This window comes from Cryptosporidium parvum, chromosome 8 (genome assembly GCF_000165345.1).
Source record: "Cryptosporidium parvum Iowa II chromosome 8, whole genome shotgun sequence".
Taxonomy (NCBI): domain Eukaryota; phylum Apicomplexa; class Conoidasida; order Eucoccidiorida; family Cryptosporidiidae; genus Cryptosporidium; species Cryptosporidium parvum.
In genome coordinates, this window is record NC_006987.1 from 1,099,734 (window position 1) to 1,119,791 (window position 20,058).

The following is a 20,058-nucleotide window of genomic DNA, read 5'->3' on the forward strand; positions in this document are numbered from 1 at the left end:
AGCCTTACCCTGAGGGAGGAAAATAGTAATGTAATGAAAACAATAATAATAGTAATTTTGTGTTAGTATCAATAAATAATGATTATTAATTAATAGTGCCACTACCTTCCAAAATACTCTTCTATAACAACTTGTTTTTGTTACAAATTGAACCCAATTTGCCCATACAGATAGATAGATAATTTATCAAGCTTCCAAATTGTGCATATTTTTATAATTTTGCAATTCTGAAATATCTTCTTTTTTTCGCACTCTGATTAAAAAATGCAAACTAATTTGGCGCCTAGTACACGTCATGTGGGGAGAAACCGGTACTATGCACAAGCATGCATATAGATTGAAATTTGGGCGGGTATTGAACAAAATGATTTTTTTTTTTCTTATTAATTCAGAGATACAGAAGAGGGTAAGAAGTTAAATAAGAATTGGAAAGAATAGAAAAGATTAGATTTTTTAATTTCCGATTAAAAAGAATGTATTAATTCCACAATAAATTATAGAATTTAAATTTGAATTAGTAATGCAAGTAAATGGATCTATTTCATAAATTGTATCATAAATTTTGAGTAAAAATGGGTATAGCTGTTTAATCCTTTTCCTCTTCTATTTTGAAAGTCACAATGATTGTAGTGATAGAAAGATACTTCAAATTGAAAAAAAAGATTTTGAATAATTACTATCCTTACTAATTTTTTTTTCTTTTCTACCAATTTATTATATTTAACTATTTTTCCCAATTTACCTTCAATTCTATTATTTATCTTTCTATTCAATAAAAACTCCTATAAGTCTATTAACAAATATATATATATATATATATATATATATATTTACTCAAATTTAATAAATCTGTTAATTTTGAATATAAAATTTGCAAGTTAAGTGTTTAGCTGAGCGTACGAATATTTTATAATTTTGAAGATTACGCTTGAAGAAAATTGAAATATATAAAGGGAGAGAAAAGGAAAGCATTGGGGAGAAAAAAAAAAAAAAGACCGAATGCTAAGATAAAAAACAGTTTTGAAATAAAATTCTAAGAATATCCGTAAATGCCTTCAATATATTTATTAAAGATATGTGCAATTGGATAAGCCATTAACTTGCATAATTTTTTATTTGAAATTTATTCCAAAAGTGACGGCAATAGTATTGAAGATAGGTGGGGACTCAAGTAGACAAACAAAATGTCCGGCGCCAAATGTGTTGGCGGTAAACCGAGTTGTCAAATTTAATTTGGAAATTGAATGAAATAAAAGAAGCAAGGAATTAAAATAAAACAGAATTAAAAAAAGGTTTTAAGTTAATGGATTTTTAAAATCGAAGAAATGAAAAGCCATTGAACGAGTTTATATAGAATCCAAATACATTGTGCAGTTCTCTTTTTTGTTTTTTTCTTTTTTATCTTATATTAAAATAAAGTTAATCAAAGTAGAATTTTAATTTTTGGGAATCAATAAATAAGAAATGATACCACAAGGAGGATTAAACAACTCAGGAGGCGGAATAATGGCTCCTTCCTCTGCATCTACAGCGCCACCATCATCTTCTTCCTCCTCATCTTCATCTTCTGCTCCTTCTATGCCATTACATTCTTCAAATTCAATGGCAGCTTCTGTGCCATCCTCTAATTCGGCATCATCATCTAATTCAGTACCATCCAATTCTCTTTCAGCTTCTATTAGTGGAAAGGTACAACAGAGAATTTCTCAAGGAGAACTTGGAATAGGTGGAGGGATCCCAAATCAAATTTCTGTTTCAGGAGATGTAGGAATTTTACCATCACCATCAGATAATAGTGGTGACTTGAAAGGGAATGAAAATATTATCCAAAAAGAAAGAGAGAAAGTTTATCAATATTTAGTTGATATGACTTGCTCTTCAAAAAGAGAAATGGCATTATCAAAACTTTCAAAATATCGCGAAACATTCCCAGATTTGGCTCCGCTAATGTGGCATAGCTTTGGTTGTATTACTGCTCTTTTACAAGAAATCATTTCTATATATCCACTTTTATCTCCTCCTAATTTATCAAATCAAGCAAGCAACCGGACATGTAATTGTTTAGCCTTATTACAGTGTGTTGCAAGCCATTCGGAAACAAGAGCTCACTTTCTTGCAGCTCATATTCCACTATATCTTTATCCTTTTCTAAATACTGTGACTAAATCACGTCCATTTGAGTATCTCCGTCTCACATCACTTGGTGTTATTGGCGCCCTTGTAAAGGTTGACGATCCTGAAGTTGTGAGCTTTCTTTTACAAACTGAGATCATTCCTCTATGTTTGAGAGTGATGGAAACTGGAAGCGAACTTAGCAAGACTGTCGCGACGTTCATCATACAAAAAATTCTGTTGGATGATCTTGGCCTTACTTATATTTGCGCTACTCCTGAAAGATTCTTTACTGTGTGCCAAGTTCTTGGTAATGTTATTACTCAGCATAATGAGGCTCCTTCCCCGAGACTATTGAAGCATATTATTCGCTGTTATCTAAGATTATCAGAGAACTCCAAAGTTAGAGATGCTTTGAAACAAACCATCCCTTCTGTCATTCTTTCTCCCAGTTTTAAAATGATCTTTCATGATGACGGCGTTACTACTAAATGGTTACATCAACTATATGCAAATATTTGCTGATCAGCTGTTACAGGTTTATAGTTTAGAGAATAAAATAAAATTATTTCTATTTGAGTCCCCTTTTTTTCAAAAGTCGTTATTAATGCTTTTTTTTTTCTTATAGCATTAACTCTCATTTTTTTTCCCACTAATTTCTCTAATTTTCAAGTTACAATTTCTAATCTAATATGTTCTACTTTAATTTCATAATCTTGGTATTCTTCTTGTCCCCATATTTTGGTGGTAACTGCTCGCACTCCTTTCAAGTAATTTATTCAAGACTTATTCACACAATTAACACAAACAAAACTATTTTAGAAGAAAAAAACATGCACATGTACATACAGAAGAGAAATATATTTGCAATGTTAATTATCTAAAAATATCATTCATTTTTTTAAATCAACATGGCGCCTTATTTGCCCGCCAAACAGCGGGAACATTGTTTGGTATTTTTAGGGGGGAAGAACACAAAGAGAAAGATCAGAAAGAGTCAAAAGAAAAAAAATTCAAAAGTGAAGAATCCAGTAATTTATATCTACCACTAATTCACTTATTGACTGGAAATCTCAAACTAATTGGTGTATACTCTTTATTTTAATGTCGGGACATCCATTTGGAAATTCAGTTGGCGGGGGGGCAATGCAATACTCACAACAGACTCAGATTCCCCAACAACGCCCAGGTACAGTAATGTCATCTCCTTTTCAAGGAGTGGCAGAGGCAGCACCAAAAACTAGTCCATTTGGAATGCAGGGTCAATATCAGGCTCAAAGCCAAACTATAGGACAAAATCAAGGTTATTCACAAAGTGGAGGATATTATGGTTCAAGTAATGATAATACTATGCAAGGTCAGAATAGAGTTAGACCAGGTATGGTGATTCCAACAGGAATGGGACAACAAGTTCAAGGTCAAAACCAAACTCAAACTGGTTTTTATAATTCGAATCCTATCTCAAAAGATATTGGAAATAATACAACAATAGGAGGACTATCAATGAGTGAAATACAACAACTTAATGCTCCATCATATTTTGTAAGACCATCCGTCTCAAAAGTCCCAAGTTCAGCAAGTCTTAAACAGAAAGCCCATATTCCTGTTGGACTTGTTTTTCAACCTTTAGCAAGTCCGCCTCCTGGATATCCTGAAGTACCAACAGTTTCTTTTGGGTCAAGTGGTGTATTAGTTAGATGTAAGCCTTGTAGAACTTATATTAATCCATTTGTTAGATGGGAAGCTGGTGGTCGTCGTTGGATATGCAATATGTGCGGCTATTCTAATGAAACCCTTTCATTTTATTATTGCGGATTGGATGATCAGGGACGCAGAACTGATCGATTTGAACGTCCTGAACTATCTGTTGGTAGTACTGAATTTATTGCATCTGGAGAATATATGGTAAGACCTCCACAACCTCCAGTATATTTTATAGTTTTGGATGTTTCAATGCCATCAGTATCTTCAGGACTTGTTGAGACAGTTTGTTTAGCAGTAAAAAATGCTATATTATCTGATAATATTCCAGGTGGAGGTAGAGCTATGATTGGTATTATTACATTTGATTCATCCATTCATTTTTATGATTTAAATAGTAATCTTTCACAACCACATATGTTTGTTGTATCTGATTTGAATGATTTATTCCTACCACTTTCTGAAGGTGTTTTGGTTAATATAGCAGATTCTACTGAGGTAAGTTAAATAATTGATTGACTTTATCATATATTTAATTATTATTGTTATTGTTATTGCAGCAAATTACGAATTTGTTAGATAACTTACCAAATTTATGGAGAAATAATAGAGTTTCGGAAAATTGTATGGGATCAGCAATTAAAGCTGCTTATATGGCAATTAGACATATTGGTGGAAAAGTTCTTTTATTTTCATCAGGAGCACCAACAGTTGGAGATCAAACAATAAAACTTAATCGTGAGCAGATGAGAAATTCTGGAAAAGAATCCAAAGATATTGATAGAGAAGTTGAATTATTAAAACCAGAAAATGATGGATATAGTAATTTTGTTCATGCACTTGTTAGAGCATATATTAGTGTTGATTTGTTTATGTGTACTTCTCAACCGTATGTAGATTTACCTACAATTTCTCCAATTGTCAAAAAAACGAGTGGTGATCTTACATATATTTTTGGATTTAATTCGTATCTTCACGGACAAAAACTTAGAGAAGATATATTTTCAACTTTAACTAGAAACTCAGCTTGGGAGGCTTGTATTAGATTCAGAGTTAGTCGTGGTTGGAAGATATCAAATTGGTATGGTAATTTCTACTTTAGTGGGGTTGATCTTCTTCTTGCTCCAAATTGTCATAGAGACCAAGCTTTTAGTATTGTTATAGATATGGATGAAAATGTAACAGTAGCACCTGATCCATTTGTTTATATTCAAGCAGCTCTTTTACATACAAATAGTGATGGTGAAAGACGTATTAGAGTTCACACAATGGCTTTACCAGTAACTCAAAATTATGTTGATTTAGTATCAAGCATGGATGTTCAAGCAACAGTTTCAATAATTTGCCAAAATGCAATGGAACTAAGCCTTAAAAGCAAGTTATTAGATGGACGAAATTATCTTCAGACTATATGTTCCCAAATCATTTTACCTCAATCCAATCAAATAATTGAAGCTGCAAAGCAACTTCCACTCTATATTCTTGGTGTACTCAAATGTCCAGCTTTTAGAGATTATAAGGAAGTTTCTCAATCAGATACTAGAATTTATCATTGGATACGCTTATCTAGTTTGAGATTAGAATCTCAAATGATACTATTTTATCCAAGAATGTTTTGTCTTTCTTCATGGAATCTTCAACAACAAGAAACTGATCAATCATTAGTGCTTCCTCCTGCCTTAAATTTAACAGCAGAAAAAATGACACAGGCAGATGCATATCTCTTAGAAGATGGTGAATCCATGTATTTATGGCTTGGAAGAGCGATTCCAACAACCTTTATTCAACAGGTGTTTGGCGTTGCAACTCTTGATCAGCTACATCCAGATTATGCTGAAACTGTTATTGGATCAACTGGTGAAAAGCTTGGAGTCAAAGTTGCTATTTTAATCAATAATATTCGTGAACAAAGAAAACCGCCATTTATGAAGCTTTATACAATCAGACAAGGCGATCCTTTGGAAAATAAGTTCTTCCTATCACTGATTGAAGATAAGACACAAGGCTTTATGCTTTCTTACAACGATTTCTTGAATAAGATTCTTCCAAGATCAAATCCAAACATGTTGCAGAGATATCCTGGTAATTAGCATTGGTTATTTTTTTTTTTTTTGTTATAGGTATTATATTGGTATTTGAGTTACGTTGCATTTATCTTACTTTCTTATTAACTCTTAATATTATTATTTTTTTTTTTTTTTAATAGCCCTTTTCATAACTTTAGTTGGTATCAATTTTGGCTCTAATTAGTGGCATGCATTTTGCTTGCACACATTTCTTGTATTTGATTCAAAAGAAAGAGGGATATAGTTTTTTTCTTTTAACTTAAGTTTCATTCTTTATATTCTTCTAACAATTATTAATTAATTTAATTCATGTATTTCAATTAATGAATTTTGTTTAGATATAAATAGTATCTTGCATTATTAATATTTTTTAAATAAATAACTAATTTTTTCTTTAAGTTGAATTACATTAAAAAAACACGTAAGAATCAAAAAATTTCCCGCCCATTCGTGTAAAATTTGACTTGCATGCATACATTTAGATGAGGGGAGTAAAAATAAGTGCAAGAAAAAAGTGTGTTATAAAGTTCAAAGTGAAACATTAAAATTTTTTAAATAATTGAATTCGATTCTTTTTTTGTGAAAATATTGTTTTTTCTAATATTATTATTATTATTACCACTATTAACGAGAAGATAATACAAATATATATTTAAAAAATTAAAAAAAAAAAAAAAAAAGTAAAGCATTCTATTTATTCTAAGAATGGAAAAGTAATTTTAAAAAAAAAATCAATATATAAGTTAAGTGACAATTAATGTAACAAAATGGATTTAATGGAATTAGCTTTAAAACATGGGATTAAAGGAACTCCTAATGGTCCTTTTTTATATCCACTAAGTGTAAGAGGTAGAAAACCATTTTCCTTATTAACAGATGATGAATCTTCTGATGATTCTGATCAATCTTCATCCAACGAGGAGGACTTGGGAATGGGAGCAAAAGTTAAATGTATATATGACAATGACTTATATAAGAAACAAGATTCAGTAATAGAAGAAGAAAATGTAGTCGAACAAAAAAAAAGAATACAAAAAACAATGTATGAATATAAAAGTAGGAGAGAAGGAAAAGAAGTGGAGTATATATCTAGAGAAGATGCTTTTGAAATACAATATGCAAAAGATTTTGAATTTTTTTTTGGAGTTCCTTATCGTCCTTATATACGTTTATCACGTTATAGATTTGGTAAAAATATGAAATATCCACGAGATTTAAAACAAGAAGAAGCTGTTTATAAGAAATATCCACGTTATTTTTTTAATGACCCTTGGCCAGAAATAGATGTCTCAAAACCTATACCATATGTAAAACAAAAACAACCACCAAAGTTAGTAAATGAAAGAGGAGTTCCAATAGCTTGGTTAGATATTATTGAAAAGAGTAAAAGATTTAATGTAAGAAGAGGTAATAAATCAGCACATAACTTAGAATCTCAAAGTAAGAAAGAACCGCCTCGTACTCTTGGTGATGCTGTTGTTGCATGGGAAGTATCTTCCACATTATTGAATGGAGATCTTCCAAGTATTATTGGTGAAGATAAGAGAAGTAGAAAACAAAAAAGATTCTCATTTGTTAGAGATAATATTCGTGGTGTTGCAGAAGAAATTGAATCATGGACAAAATGTCCAGTAGTGCAAACAGAAATTAATAAATATCTTGAAAGTTCTTGGAAGAACATTGAAAAACAACTTTCTAACAAACCTATTGAAGAACAAAACGATAAAAAATTAAGCAGATCAAGTTCAAACAAAAATATTAATGAAGCTGAAAGTTCAACAAAAACACCTTCTGAGTCTAATAAAAATTCCAAGTCTGAACCTACTAGTAAAAGCAGTAATATTTCTAAAAGTAAATCCGTACCTTCTGCTAAAGAAGAGCCTAAATCTGAAACTAAATTGGAAGGAAAAGAATCATCACCTCCTCCTCCAAAAGATCCTCCTGCATCAAAAGGCCCACCGCCACCAAAAGGTTCTCCAGCTCCAAAGGGTCCTCCAGCTCCAAAGGGTCCACCTTCCCCTGCATCAAAAGGTCCGCCACCACCAAAGGGCCCTCCAGCTCCAAAGGGTCCTCCAGGCCCACCTTCTGAATCTGAAGGATCTCCTGCGTCAAAAGGTCCACCACCATCAAAAGGCCCTCCAGCTCCAAAGGGTCCTCCAGGTCCATCTTCTGAATCTGAAGGATCACCTGCGACAAAAGGTCCTCCAGCTCCAAAGGGTCCTCCAGGCCCACCTGAATCTGAAGGATCCCCTGCATCAAAAGGTCCTCCAGCTCCAAAGGGTCCACCTTCCCCTGCATCAAAAGGGCCTCCACCACCAAAAGGTCCGCCTCCCCCCTCATCAAAGGGACCTCCTACAGGAAAAGGGCCATCACTTCCAAAAAAGGCGCCTCCTCCAAAGAAAGGTTGATTCAATAAATAAGTAAATGCAAAAGTACTAATAATTCATTTAAAAGAAATAATCAAGTTATATTTAAATTTAAGTTTGTTAATTTTTTTTCAAACAATTTTATTAATTTTTTTTGAAAATCATTCCAAATTTAAACTAAATAAATAAAACTAATTTTTGTTGAAAGGAGAATAAAAAAGAACAATTTAAGAAGATATAAACTAATTAATTTAAAACTCCTGTTTCACTCTTATTAAAAATCACTATGTTTTAATTAATTTTTTTTTAATGTTATTTAATTTACTATCTTGTTTTTTCTATATTCCTATTTAATTAACTCAATTTAGGAAATTCATGTAAAATTAAATCATGGAAATTGTGGCGCCGGCGCCAGGCATGTAATATTTGGGGTCCAGTCCTGACAGTAATAATGTGAGATCATACAAAAAATCAACAAAAAATTAAAATAGAAATTTGATTTTCAAGATAAAAAAGGAAATCAAATAGTTAATTAAGGAATTTTGTATTTTTTCAAAGTTTTAGAGTATTAGTCAATAGAATTTTAAAGATTTAGAAGGTAAAAAGGTAATTATAAATAATTAACTTACCAATCAATTTATAAAGATATTTTTCTAACTTCAAAAAAAAAAAAAAAGTTATTTAGAAAATAACTTTATTTATTTAAATATATGAAGAACTTTTATAATGGATTATTTAAGTGGCTATTACAATGATGATGTAACTGGATCAACTTTTCATAGAGACCCAGATTTAAGATGTTGTAGTTATTTAGCTTATCCAGAATCTGATGAATCAGTATATGGAGATTCTGAAATACAACTTAAACTTTGTATTATGGAATTATATGATTTTCTTTATAATAGGAATGATTCAATAATAAAAGAAAATCAAGATTTTCAACATTCTGAATTACTTAAAATTATTACTGAAATTTCTAGTATTATATCAGTATGTATAGAAACCAAAGTAGATATTAAAGATTCTATTGATGTTCAAAATAGCCAAGTACAAAGATTAACTGAACAAAAAAGAAATATTGAAAGGATTGGTGAAACTGTTGGAAATAATAAGATGTTAATAGATATTGTTGATAAAATCTCATCTTCTATTCAAAATAAATTGTTCTGTTTATCAAAGATTGTAAATACAGTTCAACAGTTTTCTTTAAAACAAGAAGAATTCTATGATAATGAATATGGTTTAACTCCTTTAAAAATTAAATATCCTTATTTAACTGGAACATATACACAGTTAAATTATAATAATATACCAAATAGTCCACAAACTACTTATCAATATCAAGAAAGTAAAATCAATATAAATAAAGAAACAGTTGATAATATTGGGATAAATTCAACAAATATTAAAGAATATGTTGTTAATAATGATCAATTTAATCAACATGAATATAAAAAAGGCTATCAAATACTTCAAGAAGCTGAAAGGAATGCAATGATTAAATTAAGAAATAGAAAGAATGCTAATTTACAAGCTGCTATTAAAGACACATCTAAGGAAGAAGAATACCATATAGTTAAGGATGAACATTTATATACTAAAAATCAACAAGATTATAATCAACTTATAAATATTACAAATTCCAATCATCAAGAAGAAAAAATTGGTATTTATGATAAATTCTCTGGAGGAACAACAAGATTAATTATAAATAATAATAGAATACAAAAATCAAATGGTAAAGATTCACTACTTTGTATTGATGGTTGGGGATTAATAGAACATCATAAGGAAGATACTCCAATAAGCCCCAAATATAATTGTAATAATTTAGAGTCTGAAGATGAATCTAGTTTAGATCTTGATAAAGATAATAAATTATTAATTAATAGAAAATATAAATTAAATATAAACAATAATAAAGAAGAATCTGATTTAAGTGATTATGGTAGTGGTAATACTAATACAACAGAAACAAATTATTCAAGAATTAATAAAACCAAAGAAAAATATATAAATAAAGGAGATAGTTCTTGTGAAGAAGATGATAATAATAATAATAATAATAGTACCCAAAATGTCAGAAAACTTCGAAATAAATTTGAGAAAGATTTGAAAAGTCATATTCATTGGGAAATTGAAAGAGAAGAGGATAATATGAAATTACATGAAGAATTTGAAGAATGGGAAATTAAAGAAGATAATGAAAAAAAAACAATAAGAAATAATAAAAACAATAATAATATTATTAATAATAAAAAAAATGGAGATAAAATGATTTGTACAGAATCTAATAGAAGAAATAAATTAAAACTTGAATATTCTGGATCTACTATGCCTAGTCAATATACAAATACTAATAATAGAAAACTTTCAAATTATAGAGATACCATGTACTCAACTAGTAGTTGGCTACCTTTATCAAGGAATACAGGTTTCAATTACAACTGTTTATATTCAAATTCTGATAAGAATTCAAATAAACAATCAGGTTCAGAATATAATCCAGCAGCAGAATATGCTCGATTTTCAGATGCTGTAGGAAAAGTAATTAATCCTATAGTAGCTGATGAGTCATATAGAGATAATGGTAAGAATATAATGAATCCAAAAAAATTATTCAATGTAAAATTTGGTACTTTAACAGAAGATACATTTAAAGAGATTCAAGAAAAATTAAGACTTAAAATGGAAGGATGGACAATACATGGATCAGGATTACAAGATCCCAGAGCAAATTTATTCTGGGATCCAGCTGTAATGGCTGCTGCATCTTCAGTATCACCATTCTATACAAATATGCCATCTTCAAATTCTCCTTTATTAACAAATACACTAATTCCTGCAAATAATGGAATACCTAAAAGATCAGGATTTTTAGAATCAATTGGTCCATCCAGATTTTCTTTACATAAAAGTCTTAATAGGGGAGAGGATAAGCCTGATTTTATCTTAAGATCATCCGATTTACAATCGTCTGGCTCAACTTCTCCTAAAAATTCTCTTTCACATTCACGATCTTCATCTCCAAAAACCCCACAGACCAATACTAATATTAATAGTACATTTTCATCAAACTCTAAATCAATTCCCATAAAAAGTATGAGAGAACTTTCTAGAAGAAGAAGAAATAACTAATTAATTAACTTATTATTTCTCATTATTTAATTATTCGAGTATCTACTTACTTAAAAATACAAAAAGTTTCAAGATAAAAAAGCCAATTTCTAATTATAAAGCTAGAAATAAATACTAAATAATAATTCCTTATTTATTTATTTATTTTTAACAGGTATTATATTTATCATTATTAATATTATTATTTTTGCATGCACATTATCAAATATTTGAACTGGCGCCACTCTTTGGCGCCAACCGTGAATAATTTACTAAAATTATATGGAGGTTATTTAAGTAGAAAATAAAGAGATAAACAACTTAGGGACTTTATTTACTTTTCTTTTCTTTTTTTTTTAATAAATATAATTATATATTTTTAAAGTGTCATAAAGTAAGGAAAAGTATTTGAGGGAGAAGAAAATTGGTTCAGAGTTTAAGTTAAGAAGTTTAAATTCCTCTAATAGAATAATTGAAGGTATTTAAAGATTGGTAGCTTTTGATTAATTTTGTAATTTAACAGATCTATAAGTAATTTCAATAAATAATTGAGATATAATAACACTTAAAAATTAAAAAGTAATTTTAATAACAATTTTTTTTTTTAATTTGAATTTTAAATTAATTAATTGGACTTTTTTTTTTAAAAAACAATTCTTCTTCTGAATGAGAGCTTTACTAACGAATAATTATATATTATAAACAAAATGGTAGAAGGATGGCTAACCACTTCAAAATCTATGTCAGGTTTGTTTGGTAAAAGCTTGATTTCAAAGCAAAAAAGTACAAGTGGAAGTATAAATTTTAATGATGATGAATTAACAGATAACATTGTAGTAGATTTAGGTGACTTTTCAAATAATAATAATAATAAAAGTGATAACTTATATTCTAGAAAAGATTCAAAAGGAGGAGAATTTGATAAAAGTAAAGGCTCACTACTGAGATTATTTCAATCAGATGTATTTGATGCTCACCTACATTTATATTATATATATCATCATAAAGAATTTGGAGTTCATGAATATCTTGTAAACTTATTATATGAAAGATCTGATGAGATTTTATGGTATTTACCACAATTATGTGAAATATCTTTAAATAGATTTGAGAAGAGTAGCCTTTGGAAATATTTTCTTGATAAATCGAGTGAAAATATGAACTTTTCTTTGATACTTTCTTGGATGTATCAAGCAATGAATGAAGATAATATACCATTAATTTCAGAATATGCTCAAAATATGCTTCAAGAAATTGAAATGGCAATGGTAAATAGCAAACTTAAGCCTGATATTAGATATATAGAAAAGAGATTATATTTTTGGAGAAGGTCCAATTTATCTGTTTTTCAGTCACTTTGTAATCAAAATATGAAATTGAATGATATTGAAGATGAATTTAAAGATAATGATAACACAATGTTAATGAATCGTGAAAATACCAATACTCAATTATCTTTAGCAATTTACTCAACTCTTCCTAGTAGTGAAACAATAAATTTGAATGAAAGTGATGATTTAAATCAAGATGATAATAATAGAATAATATCTTCAGATATAAATACAAATACGATTCCAAATAATAATTCAAAAACAATTAAACTTTCATCTTGTGATGTTTTACCTGATATTTGGATTTATAGAATTATTAATGATGATTTTAGTTGTGAAAATAAAGCAAAGATTGAATATATACAAACAAAACTTGGATTAATAAATCGTCAATTTAAGAATTTATATTCAAATGCAACTTGTGCTGCTTATTATAATCCAAATCCAGGAACATCTTTAAATTATAAAAGTGGAGTTTCATCAAGTGCTTTTGGTTCATTAAACTCAGGATTTTTACCAACAAGTATAATATCAGGATCATCATCTTTTGGTACATTTAGTTCAGGTGGAAATTCTAATAAAGTTTCAATACCTTACTTTTTCTTTTCAAAATTAGGTTCTCCATTTGATTTAATTGATGTTAATAAGATAATAAATGATATTCAATTTAGATCAAAATCTAGAATAAACTTGATAAATAAGAGCCATAATTTTAATGTACAAGATAATAGTTCTGAAGATACAGTATCTATTCCAAAAACCCCAAGAGACGTGATAAGAATTACTCATCCTTTTTCTCCTTGTTCAGAAACAGAATCAGAAACTAACAATTTGGATTTGGATGATAATGGTACTTTTGAGGAGATAAAATTAGCTCCAGATTCAAATGTTTGTAGTGATAATGATAATAAGAAGATACCAATATTAACACCAAATTCAACCAAAATAATAGAATGCTTAGAAAATTTATCAAATGAGAATTCTGGTTCCCCAATACAATTAAATGATGATATTCTTAGAAATGAAGAAATATTTAAAGTATATATATCTGAAATTGAAAAAGAGAGTGAAACACTTTATTATTTACTTAAACAACATAGATATAATTACTTTAATAGAGTAAATCAACTTGTTTCACAATTTCTTGAAATTTCAAATTACTTGCAATCAAATATTAATAAAGAACATAGATGTGAGATTTTGGAATTTATTATAGAAGAATTAAATCTTTGGCTCTTTTATTCAAGATTTTCAATTTCAATTTCAAGAACAACATTTTTATTAAATAGTATTTCTTTACCAATGCCATCATTTAATAATGAATTTTGTAGTAGATTTTCAGAAAATGATAGTTTTAATTCAAATAATAAAGATGGGAATAGTAAAGGTATAATTGGATTTTCTCACTCAGATTATATTATGGATAAAGGTTTATGTTCTCTAAATAATTGCCAATTTTTACGTATAATTCCAAATGAATGTAAAATTTATAATTCCAGAAAAAGAGTTCACTTTTTATTAGCAATTGAAATTGCAGATCTTGATGATCAAGATTATGAGCTTGGAAAGAATTCTCAAGATTTAATTTCTAAGGATATTTTAAATTATCTCAAAAATCATGGAATTAAACTTAAAACTGATAATAATGATGAAAATCAAAATAGATCCCAAGATATATTGCTTAATTTTCTTAATATACTTTCTGTTGGTATTTCAGAATCAATTGATATGGGCTTATCTCAAGAAGACTTTAACCAAATAACTTTTATTGATAATAAAGATTCTGATGAGATTGAAGATTCTAGTATTCATGATAATGAATTAAGTGATGAAGATATATTTATTAATAAAGATTGGCCTCAAGAAACTTGGTCAAGTAAGATTAAGAGATATAGAAAAGAATCACCCTACTCAAAATTAAAGAGTTGGGGTATTAAAACACTTTTGTTAAAATCCTCAGATGATCTTAGACAAGAATATCTTGCATCTCAATTACTTCAACAATTTGATTGGATTTTTAAAATTAATAAATTACCCTTATGGCTTCATCCATATGAAATACTTGTAATTGGTTCTCATGGTGGATTTATTGAATATATTCAAGATACTTTCTCCATAGATAGCCTTAAACGTAGATTCCAGACTGATAATCTTTTGAATTGCTTTGATCAGTTATTTAAAGATGAGGAACTTAAATCTAAAGCAAGGAAATGTTTTGTTGAAAGTCATGCTGCTTATAGCCTTGTTAGTTATTTCCTTCAAGTTAAAGATAGACATAACGGTAATTTCTTAATTGATAAGCATGGCCACATTATTCAAATTGATTACGGGTTTATGTTAAGTAATTCTCCTGGTAATGTAAATTTTGAGCAAAGTCCTTTCAAATTAACTCAAGAATTTCTTGACGTCATGATGGGTGAAAACTCTTCTGATTTCCAATATTTTCAACAACTTATTATTAAAGGATTCTTAGCCTCCAGAAAACATGTTGACCAAATTGTTTTAACCATTGAATCTATGACTTCAGCATCCAAACTTCCTTGTTTCTCTTTGTTTACAAACAAGGAATACTTTATTCAAGATATTAGAGATCGTTTCTTTCTTCATCTTACTGAGGAACAATGTGTTGTTAAAGTCACAGAATTAATTCAATCTTCAATAAATAATTGGAGATCCATTCAATATGATGCATTCCAACGAATTACCAATGGAATTCTTTAGTACCTTTCATTTACACTTGTATCGCTATTAATGATACAGGAATATTTCTTTTCTTTTAATAATAATAATAAAATCTAAAATATAACCTTATATTTTTATTAATTATTTCTCTCTTTAAATAAAATTCACTCTTTTTTCAACTATTATCCACATGACGTCATTTTTATTGCATGCATGCAGTGGCGCAAATGATAACAATAATTTGACACGTAATTATATTTATTAAATGTTAAATAACAGACATTACAAAACACGGAATGAAAAGAAATTAAAAAAAAAATCATTAATATCCAATGCTAGTACTATCTATATTAGATACAAAACATGCAACCTATCCAATTAATTGTGAAACTAATTTGTGAGCAAAAACGAACCCTCTAATTATTATTCCACATATTGTTATTATGTTGTAGGAATCCAGAATTACTACCAGTTCTAGACGAATGGAAGCCTGGGAAATTTACAGAAGTTTGCTTTGATTGAGCAGACCCAACTTGTCCTGCCTGGCCAGCCGTATTCTGTGCTCTTCCTGGTAGAAACATGCTTGAATTGCCAGAACTTGAATTACCTCCAACTCCCTGGCCTTGGTGAGCTAAATCCATTCCTGAACCTACCGTTGCCCCATTTACAGCACCTGAAGGGTTGCCAGGTGCGGAATTACCACTTGTACCATTTGGAGTACCAGAACCAGTATTACTCGACCCCGATCCAGCTGGTTTACCTATATATTGTATATTCCCCTGAAAGTTGCTAGCAGCGCTTTGGCTATTGCCTTTAGAATGACTGTTTGGATTACCAGTATTTGGATTTCCTTGAGAATTAATGTTTGCATTAGATGTAGGATTCTGAATGTGGCCATGATGGTTACCGTAGCTTTGGTGATGTATAAAATCTCCTGGATGAGCTCCAATATTATCCAGTTTATTGTTATTAGTAGTACTTGGTTGTCCCAAAAAAACTGCTTGAGGAATTGTCTGATCTACACCAAACTCGTTTGATCCCCCATTATTATTGAAACCCATTGGTAAATTCATCTGATTTTGTAGAGAATTCCCACTTCCATTTGGCTGTTGGCTTCCTATACCCATTTGCTGGTGTGACATACCTGGAGGAAGAATTGACTGAATATTTTGGTATGAACTTGGATTTTGGCTACTCATGTGATGATTATGTGCAGAATTTCCTCCCATTGTTATCGGTGATTGGTTATTTGACGAGTGATAGTTCACACCAATACCATCAGATACCATCACATTTCCAGATGTATTGTTATTAACTGCCGTATTTCCTGATCCCCCTGCTCCACCTCCAATTCCATATACTCCGTTCAATCCATGTTGACTTGGATTTGGTCCTTGTGAGTATTGATTAAAAACTGGAGTTGGGTGATGATGGCCATTTGGCTTAGTATTATAATGAGGGAAACCAAATGCTGCAGTATTTCCAACCATATAGGGGAAATTTGCCGTATATCCTGCATAGTTCAAATATGCATAGTTATATGGATTTGCTGCTGCTGCTGCTGCTGCTGCTGCCGCTGCCAAAGCCATATTAGAGTTATTCCCATTAGATGCACTGCCTGAATTACCACCATTTGATCCAGTACTGCCGCCTACAACTGTCTCGTTATAATTCATACCGCTATTACCAGATAATAAAGTTGGATTTGATGAATAAACACTACCACTACCTACCATTCCTTGTCCTGCTATTGGTAAGTTGTTATAGTTATTAATTGCACTCCCAGAAATTGAGTGACCCATATATCCATTTCCAATACCAGAAGATTTTATAGAAGTATGTACATTGGATCCAGACACACCTGATCCTCCAGAAGAAACTCCTGATCCACTATTTCTCTGTGAAGCATTTTGGTGTAATAGTCCTTGATCTACAACCATACCACTCGTAGAACCATCTTTTGATGGAGATGAACCGCTAGTATTCCATCCATTCAATAAATGACTTCCTGTTACACCAGCACCACCAATTCCACTTGTATTTTCTGAAATACCTGTCACTACCGACATGGCGCCAACATTTGAAGCCCCAATATTACCAGTGTGACCCCCCCCAGCTGTATATGAGGAATTAGTAGAAACCCCAGATGATTGATTTTGGACGCTATTGGAGTTATTATCAGAAACTATACTATTATTGATTTGGACTTGATTTTCTGGAATTTTGCTGATATCAACAGCACCAAAGCTACCAAATAGGAGTCCATCATTAGCATTAGGATCGATTGTTCTACCTTCTGGAAGAAATACTCCAATTCCATGTGACTTATAATCAATTCCACCACCTATTTGTATTCCATGTGGTGGGGAAATTCCTCCAACTTTAATTCCAAGGTCAATTGCAGTAATTCCAGAACCAGTCATTGAATTTGGTGAGTATATGTTCGAGGTTGATGGAGAGGAGCTTTGAGTATTATCGTTGACAAAATTTGAAGATACAATCTGTTCTTTTATAGTCTTTTCAAAAGGCTTTGATATTAAGCTAGAAGTTTCCTGTGTGTTTTCTTGTTCCTGATGTTGTCTGGTAGAAGCTGAGTGATCTTGTGATAATTTCTCCTTAGTTATAGTATCATTTGAGGAGTTCTTATGATCTTTATTGTTACTATTAGTGGTTTGAGACTTTTCTAAAGTACTTCCGATATCCTTATTATTGTTTTTGCGAGCCAAATTAGCCCATGTAGTAGTGTTATCTACTGGATTATTGGAGATACTTGCTTTTGTAGCGCTAACATGAGTGACAACTGGATTTGAACCAATTGTTGTTGCGACCTTTGAAGCATTATTTGATTCTTGTTGTATACTTTGATCTCCTGTTGTTCTTGCCTGGTGAGAGTGATTTTGGTTTTGTGTTTGAGTATGACCATGACCATGACCATGACCATGCCTCTGTCCGTGGCCATGACTATGGCCTTGAACATGGCCTTGGCCATGACCATGACCGTGACCGTGACTGTGACCGTGATTGTGATTGTGATTGTGACCATGACCGTGTACATTGTGCTTAATAGACTTGTTATTGGACTTGTTATAGTTTGTATTAGTACCTTCGACATGGTTTTGGCTTTGGTTTTGGCTTTGGTTTTGGTTCTGACTTTGACTTTGGTTTTGAATTTGACTTTGATTATTTTGCGAATGAGTTTGTTTACCAGATTTAATAGAATTAGTATTATTAGAATTCTTATTCCTATTGACATTATTGTTATTTACATTTGTAGAATTTGTGTTATTTTGCTTTAAGCCTCCATTTGTCCTATTCTTACCAACCTTTGTCCATTGCCCTGATTCATGACCACTAAAATCCTCAATGACATTGCCTACAGCAAGTTCTATTTGATTGGCATCGTAATGGCATCTATGTATTAAATCAGAAATCTCATTTAGATTGAAGTTATATGGTTCTAATACAGGGGTCAATTCTCTGACCCACTTTGCAGTTCTTGGAGACATGGGAGTATCAACAATAGCTGGTTGAACATTTATTCTTCTATAATAGTCCTCATTTATTGTAGAATTTGGCTCCTTAGAATTAGACTTGTTATTTCCTGCAATAGCAGAATTCTTATTAGCTCTCAAATTTCTTGCTCGAGCTGACATTATAAAGTATTATATAATAATTTATAAGTAGAATAGGTTGTTATGTGTTTAGATATCTTATTATTAAGCAAAAACAAGCAGTTGGATTAATTAAAATTGCCAATAATGTTTGTTTCTGCTCTTAACTGCTCCAAGTAATTTTTGACTACACTCTCACTTTAAAAACTTTAAAGTGAGACCGTGCTTTATGAAACGGAGAGTCTCTAGTTACTTGTTCTGCTTTTCTGTGTACTTTTTTTTTTAGTATAAGAAAAAATAAATCACATATATTTCTTATGTAATAAATTAATTTTATTCCTACTTCCCACAATACTTTAATTTCTCTCCAACCCTATTTTTCCTCTAGTCTTAATTTATTAATAATATAGCTAATATTATACATTACATTATAATAAATAATTATTATTAATAGACCTATATATATTTAATTATTTACCTTTTATTATTATTATTATTATTATTACTATTCAAATTATTTATTTGAAGTCAAACTTAGCTTTTTCCATATATTATATTTAAAATTGTCTAAACTCGGCCGCCTCTTAATATTTTCTAATTTTAAAATTACCGCCAAAAATTAACAAACTCTTTAATCATTCTATTCTTTCAACATTTTCCCGCTCAAAATAGTCGAATTGTTAAATTTTACAAAAAAAAATGCATGTTTTCCCGCCGTCTCAAAAGATTACTTTAATATGAAATTTAATGAAAAATGATGAAAAGTCAAAATAATGAGCGATTAACAATAAATAAAAATTGAGAATGGAACAGAATAAATATTTAAAAATATTTAGTTTTCTTTTTGAAGAAATTTCTTAGTTTTTTTTTTTCAAAAATTATATTTGTCTGTTTTGTTTTAAAGCCGGTATAGGAATACATGTATGCATGTAATTGAATAGATTTGTGTGTATTTGCATTTGAGTAATTATTTTTCTAAATTCATTGAATATTTTTGTGAATATTTTTAATTAAAAAATTCTTAAATACTTTATTGGAAAATGACAAAAAAAGATGCAAGAAGTTCCATTAG

At 30.1% G+C, this 20,058-nt stretch overlaps 6 protein-coding genes across 6 annotated transcripts; 5 read left to right on the forward strand and 1 right to left on the reverse strand.

Moving 5' to 3' along the window:
- Positions 1–1,464: 1,464 nt before the first annotated feature.
- cgd8_4460 (cell differentiation protein rcd1, putative) lies at positions 1,465–2,637 on the forward strand (the record flags this gene model as incomplete). Its single annotated transcript, XM_001388406.1, has 1 exon — positions 1,465–2,637. One exon carries the CDS (start codon positions 1,465–1,467, stop codon positions 2,635–2,637), a length of 1,173 nt encoding a protein of 390 aa, XP_001388443.1.
- A 579-nt stretch (positions 2,638–3,216) lies between these two features.
- On the forward strand, positions 3,217–5,903 carry cgd8_4470 (hypothetical protein; the record flags this gene model as incomplete). Its single annotated transcript, XM_001388407.1, has 2 exons — positions 3,217–4,311; positions 4,374–5,903. The coding sequence occupies 2 exons, from the start codon at positions 3,217–3,219 to the stop codon at positions 5,901–5,903; spliced, it is 2,625 nt and encodes an 874-aa protein (XP_001388444.1).
- Positions 5,904–6,646: 743 nt separating this feature from the next.
- On the forward strand, positions 6,647–8,287 carry cgd8_4480 (hypothetical protein; the record flags this gene model as incomplete). Its single annotated transcript, XM_627334.1, has 1 exon — positions 6,647–8,287. The coding sequence occupies one exon, from the start codon at positions 6,647–6,649 to the stop codon at positions 8,285–8,287; it is 1,641 nt and encodes a 546-aa protein (XP_627334.1).
- A 684-nt stretch (positions 8,288–8,971) lies between these two features.
- cgd8_4490 (hypothetical protein) lies at positions 8,972–11,383 on the forward strand (the record flags this gene model as incomplete). Its single annotated transcript, XM_627335.1, has 1 exon — positions 8,972–11,383. The coding sequence occupies one exon, from the start codon at positions 8,972–8,974 to the stop codon at positions 11,381–11,383; it is 2,412 nt and encodes an 803-aa protein (XP_627335.1).
- A 686-nt stretch (positions 11,384–12,069) lies between these two features.
- On the forward strand, positions 12,070–15,414 carry cgd8_4500 (phosphatidylinositol 4-kinase; the record flags this gene model as incomplete). The annotated part of the gene is made up of 1 exon (XM_627336.1): positions 12,070–15,414. The coding sequence occupies one exon, from the start codon at positions 12,070–12,072 to the stop codon at positions 15,412–15,414; it is 3,345 nt and encodes a 1,114-aa protein (XP_627336.1).
- A 377-nt stretch (positions 15,415–15,791) lies between these two features.
- On the reverse strand, positions 15,792–19,028 carry cgd8_4510 (hypothetical protein; the record flags this gene model as incomplete). Its single annotated transcript, XM_627337.1, has 1 exon — positions 15,792–19,028. The coding sequence occupies one exon, from the start codon at positions 19,026–19,028 to the stop codon at positions 15,792–15,794; it is 3,237 nt and encodes a 1,078-aa protein (XP_627337.1).
- Positions 19,029–20,058: the final 1,030 nt, after the last annotated feature.